At 39.9% G+C, this 7,500-nt stretch overlaps 1 protein-coding gene across 1 annotated transcript in view; it reads left to right on the plus strand.

The window, feature by feature from the left end:
• LOC143282496 (opioid-binding protein/cell adhesion molecule homolog) overlaps positions 1-7,500 on the plus strand; it is a 333,888-nt gene that overhangs the window by 322,795 nt on the left and 3,593 nt on the right. The window contains exon 7 of the mRNA XM_076588159.1: positions 2,983-3,133. Within this exon, the coding sequence (XP_076444274.1) occupies positions 2,983-3,133 (151 nt within the window). The remainder of the gene's footprint in view (positions 1-2,982; positions 3,134-7,500) is intronic.

Genomic DNA, 7,500 nt, shown 5'->3' on the forward strand with positions numbered 1-7,500 from the left:
GGACACTAAATGCCAAGCTACCAATGATAAACGTAAACACTAGCTACACGACAAAACAGAACACACACACACACACACACACACACACACACACACACACACACACACACACACACACACACACACACACACACACAGATAGAGAGATTGACAGACAGACAGACAGAGACTGAGAGACATAGACACAGAGAGAGTGAGACAGATAGAGCCAGCTCCAGACAGTAGTACATTACGAAATGATATGTTTCTAGTCTGTTCCTTTGTTACCTTTGTTGTTCTCTTCTCTTCCCCGCTTTACTTCTTCTCATGTCCACCTTCCACCCTTGCACCCCTCCCCCCACCTCCCGCCCACCAACCTCCCCAACCCCCCCACACATCCCGCATCTGTCTTATTGATTCTGTCATTACGTTAGCTGTGGTACTGACAGATGGTTTGGCTAATATGAACAATACGTCGAAACCATTATTTGTATTTGTATTTCTTTTTATCACAACAGATTTATCTGTGTGAAATTCGGGCTGCTCTACCCAGGGGGAGCGCGTCGCTACACTACAGCGCCACCCTTTTTTATTTTTATTTTTTTTTCCTGCGTGCAGTTTTATTTGTTTTCCCTATCGAAGTGAATTTTTCTGCAAAATTTTGCCAGAAATAACCCTTTTGTTGCTGTGGGTTATTTTACGTGCGCTAAGTACATGCTGTACACGGGACCTCGGTTTATCGTCTCATCCGAATGACTAGCGTCCAGACCACTACTAAAGGCCTAGCGGAGGGGGAAAAAATATCGGCGGCTGAGCCGTGATTTGAACCAGCGCGCTGAGATTCTCTCGCTTCCTAGGCGGACGCGTCACCTCAAGGCCATCACTCCACATCACTCCATAATACTGCTACTTTAGAAAATACTGATGATGTGACGGATGGTTTGGCCAATATGGACAACATGTCGAAACGCTTATACTGTTACTTAAAAAAAACAAAACAAACATGCTGATGATTTGACAGAAGGTTTGGTCAATATGGACAACATGTCGAAATCTTTATATTAACCCCCCCAAAAAAACAACAACAACAAAAAAACAACAACAAAAAACCAAACAAACAAACAAAGCAACAACAACAACAACCAAAAAAAATCCAACAACCAAAAACAAACAAACAAAAAACCCACAAAAAGCATACTGATGACATAACTCACTACCTTAGCAAAAGAAATATAGAACAGAGACGTTGCAAGGCAAAAAGACACTAACCAAACTATTCAACGAGCCAATCAAACACACAAAACACTCCACACCAGCCAACCACTTAATAAACCGGTAATCAACCAACCAACAACTAACCAACAAACCAACTAACCAAGCAGACAACCAACAGCAAAACACCACCACACCCCACCACAACCACAAATACAACCACCATCACCTGCTACTACCACCTCCACCCTCACCCTCTCACCCCCCCTCCACCATCCCCCATCTTCTTTTCCTCCTCTTTCCCTCCTCACACACACACACACACACACACACACACACACACACACACACACACGGATATACCAAAAACAATCTCTTCAAAGAAAGTGGTATGTTATCAAAGATGTCTATTTTTATTTAATATTTTTTTTTTTTATTATCTTCTTTATACCAAAACCAGTCTCTTCAAAGAGAGTGGTATATTATCAGAGATGTCTTGTTTTTATTTATTATTCTTTTTTTGTCTTTTTTTTTCTCACTTTTCCTCTTTTCCTTCTATGTACTAAACACGACGACCACTACTACCATTCGACCCACCCCGCCCCCTTTCCCAACTTCATTCTTCTCCTCCTGCTACTCCTCCTTCTCCTTCTCCTCCTCCTCCTCCTACTTCTCCTCCTCCTCGTCTCTTTCCAAACATTCAAAGAGAGTAGTATCTTATCAAAGATATCTGTTATTGCTTTTTTTCTTCTTCTTCTCCCCCCCCCCCCCCCCCGCCCCCGCCCCCCCTTCCTTTTCTTCTTCTTCTTCTTCTTCTTCTTCTTTTTCTTCTTCTCCCCCATCGTTTTCGTTCGTACTGTCAAAGATGTTTAAATGTGTCGCCACATAAACTGGTTACTGTAGAAATTTTGCTTGTTAAAGAAGTAATTTACAGCATTTGAATGTTGTCTTCAACAAACCCATGCAAGTTTACAACCTCGGTAGGCTTCAAATGCCGTTTGGATGCAAGAGCCCACAGTTCAGTTTTTCTAAATCAGCAAAGAAACTTGGGTACAGGGTTTGATGAGTTAAAGATGTTCTCTCTCTCTCTCTTTCTCTCTCTCTCTCTCTCTCTCTCTTTCTTTCTCTCTCTCTCTCTCTCTCTCTCTCTCTCTCTCTCTATCTTTCTATCTCTCTCTTGTTTTTTTTGGGGTTTTTTTTTACTTTCTTTTCTTTTCTTTCTTTCTTTCTTTTTTCTTTTCATTGCTTTGTTATTTTCAATAGACTAGTCCAGTTACTATTGTCATTCGTCGTCCTGATCATTTTATTTTATTTCACTTTATTTCTTTATTTTCATGTTTTGTGTCATTCTTTGTTTTTTTTATGTTTTGTTTCGTTTAATAGGCAGAATTGTAAAACGGCCTTCACTACGCCTGATTTTCTTTTTATATTCATTAAAGATTCAATTAATCAGTCTTCTTCTATTTGTTCTTCTTCTTCTTCTTCTTCTTCTTCTTCTTCTTCTTCTTCTTCTTCTTATTATTATTATTATTATCATCATTATTATAATTATTATTATTATTATTGTTGTTGTTGTTGTTGTTCTTAGAACTCTTTTCCTTGTTGTTGTTGTCATTTTTTTTTTTGTACTCGTATTCTTATACTTATCATTTTGTTGTTCTTCATTACAAATACTTTGTTCTTTTTGTGTACCAACACCCATCACCCCCTCCACCTACTTTCCACCACCACCAAACCAACCACCCAACAACCCACCATCACCACCCACATCCACCCCGGGTGGCGGCACAGTACGAGGTGAACGTGTATGACGACAACACGGAGCCCAACACCATCGTGCTCAGTCTCCGCATCATGCGGGTGGAGCCCAGCGACTATGGCTCTTACATCTGCGAGGCGGTCAATAACTTCGGCAAGGCACTCAGACATATGGAACTCTACGGTACGTCTGGCGCTTGTGCTAGTGGTAGGTGCTAGTGGTAGCAGATATAAGAGCAATACATCATTTTTTTTTGGTTTTTTTTTCTTCTTTTTTCGGGTTTTTTTTTTGTGTGTGTGTGTTTGTGGGGGGTGGGGGGGGGGGGGGGGGGGGTGAGGGGGGTTGTCATTTGTTATTATTATTTTTGGGTGGTGGTGGTTATAGTAGGGATGGGGAGGGGTCGGGGTTAAAAGGGGGTGGTGTGGTGGTGATGTTGGTAAGAAGAGATGGAAAACGCCTTGAAGTCTTGGCTGTGAGAGAGACAGAAATGAAGAGAGAGACAGAGACAGACAGACAGACAGACAGAGACAGGGAAGGACAGACAGACAGACAGACAGATAGACAAACTGATAGACAGATACTGAACTGAACTGAAACTGTTGAATGTCATCAACATAAAAGCCGTAATGACAAGGGGTTCACAATGTCATGGGCATTGTCAACGAAAAACAAACATGAACACAGAACAAATAAAAACCTCAAACACTATTTTACATATGTCGACAACAGTCGCTCAGCGTATATGCATATCTTCATTCATGTAAGTACAAAATCAACCAAAATAGACCAAGACGTAACCATAAGTATTGTAATTGTTACTGCTCGGTAAGTAAACCACCAGGCACATTAAGAAGCAAGAGTTGATATGTGTGAACTATGGGCATAATGATTTCAAACTGCAATCGAAAGTTTTCTTACTTTATTAGCTTCAGCAATGTATTTGGCCAAGGATCTGATTACTTCTTCATTTTCAGCTGTCACACACATCAACCAGGTTTTGTCTTCTGATAACAGGCGCATTAAACAGGTTATACTTCTCTCTGATTTATTCATACGCTTCACATTTAAAGATAAAGTGAAAGTCATCTTCGACAGAATCTGTTTTACATACTGTACAGGTATTGTTTTCTGCTGTGCCTGACATGAACCAGGTTATATTTGCATTCAAACCCAGAGTCCTTGTTCGAAATCTGGCCAGCATAATCTATGGTCTATTTATGTGTTATACATATATTTTTTCAGGCTGTAAATTACTGTTGAAGGAAAGAAACCAAGTATACTTTTCATTCTCTTCCATATGAGCGTGTCAGTTTTGTTGGAAGGTACATATCCGTCGATCCTTGAATTCTGAAATAAATGCGTCATAATCTCCTACTGCCTGGCTTAACCAAACGATGCCAAATCCGCTTTCGGTAAGTAGTTTCGTTACATTAGATAATCAGTTACACTTACCATTCTCGTGCTGCAGTAACATTTCATATGCTTGTCTACATAAGCATAATCTTGTCATGAGTAATTTCAACAGTTTTAACTAATATTTAATGCTTTTTAAATATGCACGAATATACAAAGGGTATCTACCAGTTTCGCCGTGTACCATTCTGTTAGAGGAGTGCAAAGGAACATTTCGAAAACGCTTAATGGTAAAAGTATGGACATTTTCCATTTGGCTATTATCATACACCCCCCATATTTCTGCTGCATATGTTAAAATGCTTTCAACCTGAAGATCGAATTGTTTCCAAAAGATCGATGGTTTGTTTGAATTTAACATTTTCAGTGACCTAAGGATTTCATTCACACCTTTCTTTCCTTTTCTACACATTTCTCCCCATCCTGTGTTAAGACTTAACTTTGTAGTAAATGTCATACCAAGATATTTATAACAGTTTGTCACCTTTACTTCGGATTTTCCATACCACAATTTTTTCATATCCAGAGAGATGCCCACCCATTCTAAAAACCATAACATTTGTTTTATCTAAGTTGACAGCTGTAAACTGTCGGCTTCCTCCTTTAGAATAGTTAGCTGATTCTGCAGACCAACACCAGTATCCGACAAAAGAATGATGTCATCTGCAAGCAACATTAAGAAAACTTCAACAGCGTCCTTAATCATTTGTATACCATGTCTGCCCCTTTTGCTAATTTCCACAGCCAACTCATTAATGAAAAACGAAAATAACAGGTGACTCAGTAAACATCCTTCAATTGAAAACTTCAGAGTATACACCTTTTTCACGAACACACGGAATCACTGAATCGTACACTCCTCGGAGAGCTTTATACTGTTTCCCATTGATACCATTTTTTCTCAATACATTCCACAAGATATTTCGGTTGACAGAGTCAAACACTTTTCTAAAGTCAACAAAAGCGACAGTTGGTTTTGCATTCCGGAGAAGATATTTTTGGACAATTGAATACAAAGTGAAAATATGATCTACTATGCTATATCCTTTCCTAAAGTCTGCCTGTTCTTCTATTATCTTTTCTTATTTTTCTGCCCATTTAGTAAGTCTTTTGTTCAATATATGCGTATAAACCTTGTTTAATACACTAGTTAGCGCTACTCGTCTATAATTATCTGGATTATTCGTGTCTCCCTTTTTGTAAATTGGCACTATTATGGATTTAGACCATTCTTGAGGAAATACTCCGTTGTCAAAGATGTTATTGAACAATGTTACCAAAAAATCTATGACTGCTGGATTTGCGTTTTTAAACATTTCGCCTAAGATCTTGACTGGACCAGCGCTTTCTCCACTTTTCAAATGTTCTATGCCATCATCAATAACTTCCTCTTTCGTGATTGGATCATTAAACAGGGGCTCTTCGTTATCTTCAGCCACTAGCCCTTCAGTTTCAACATCTTTGTGAGCAGTTTCAAAATCGTTAAATACCTTGAAAAAATGATTGTACCATTGTTGCTGACTGATTTCGTTAAAACTGTTACGTTCCTGTTTACAGCACTTATTGTTGACTAAAACATCTTAGGATTATTAATTGATTCATTAAGTTTTCTAATGTTATTTTCATCACATTTTCTATTTTATATCTCTTCTCAGTTTAACATACTCTTTTCTTTCCATAACATAAGCTTCTGTCTGTAATACTTTGTATTCCTGTAATTTGGCCCTATGAAAACTCCCTAGAAGCCGACTAACTACATTTTTCTTTTGTTTGTATTCACAATCAAACCATTCATTGAATTTGATTTTCTTTCTCCCGACTACCCTCACTATACAAGCTGCAGCTCCAAACATAGCCTTTATAATGTTTCTATCGAAGTATTGACATCATGAGACTTTCATGGGCTCGTCTTAGACACTGTTTAAAATTTTCGGACTCTTTCGTGTCTGAAAATTCCACTGCTTTTATTAGACCATACTAGTTTTTTCTTCCCCACATACATATTCTGGCAACTGACGTACATTTTCCGACAAACAGTTTCTCAAAGACAATTCAACTGGAAGGTGCCAAGAATACAGACACTCGCCAACTTGTATTAAACAGTTCATCTTGAATAATAGAATAGTCAATGAAGCTGCTTCCTTGCGAAGATACAAACGTAAGTTCACCATCCACATCATTCTCACAACAGCCATTAACAATAAGCAAACTGAACAAGAAGCAAAATTCTAACAGCGATTTACCAAAGTTATTGATAGCATCATCCTTTGAAGCACGCCTCACATCTTTCCTCATCCTCACTGTCATCATCAAACACATGCATCCTCATGTCTTCCACTCCTGCTTGTTCAGAACCCGTTCTCTCATTCAGATCACCACTCACTCACTCATTCCCTCGACCGCTTGGGTCGTTGGGGGGACATGAGGAAGATGTCATAGCTCGCCACGCCGTTCTGCTGGCAGCTGTCGTGAGGAGATCTGGCATCGTCATTTTGGTCCCATGTCCTTTCAGTGGGCTTGGTAAAGCTTGACGGCGCCCGTCTCCTCTCCAAGCCAAGACCGCAAGCCGTAGTCCGCGATTATGGTGTGGTACGCCCTCGGTCATGTACACTTAGCCCTTGAGTCCATCATGGGACCCTTCCGCCCTGGTCGTTGACCGCCTGTCGCCGCTCTTCCGCCCAGTGGTGCAGTGTAAACACCACCCCCTCACGTGGTTTAGCCCGCCAGCTGAAGCGGTTTACCGGGGTGTGGCGCTTGGAGCCAACACGTGAGAGATTAAGGGGTGGATGAGGACCAGTGATGCCCGTCCATCTTATCTAGTAAGAAGCAGCATGCCAGACACCAAAGGTACTACCTCTATCCAGAGCCCCTACACCCCATTACATATACATCATCTTTATAAGTACACTGCACAAGACATTTTCTTCAAGTATATGTATACCATTCTATACGCCGGTCCTCCTTCACGTACAATGTCACAAGCAAAAAACAATCGCATCTTTATCAGTGTCCAATAAACTCTTTTTAATTCTCACTGCTATATCATTACCACATACCAGACAAATTTGTTCCACAAACTGTACGAAGCATATTTTCACCATAAACAGAACTCAGATAGATAGATAGATATACAGACA

The sequence above is a fragment of the Babylonia areolata genome, chromosome 5 (assembly GCF_041734735.1).
Source record: "Babylonia areolata isolate BAREFJ2019XMU chromosome 5, ASM4173473v1, whole genome shotgun sequence".
NCBI classification, from domain to species: domain Eukaryota; kingdom Metazoa; phylum Mollusca; class Gastropoda; order Neogastropoda; family Buccinidae; genus Babylonia; species Babylonia areolata.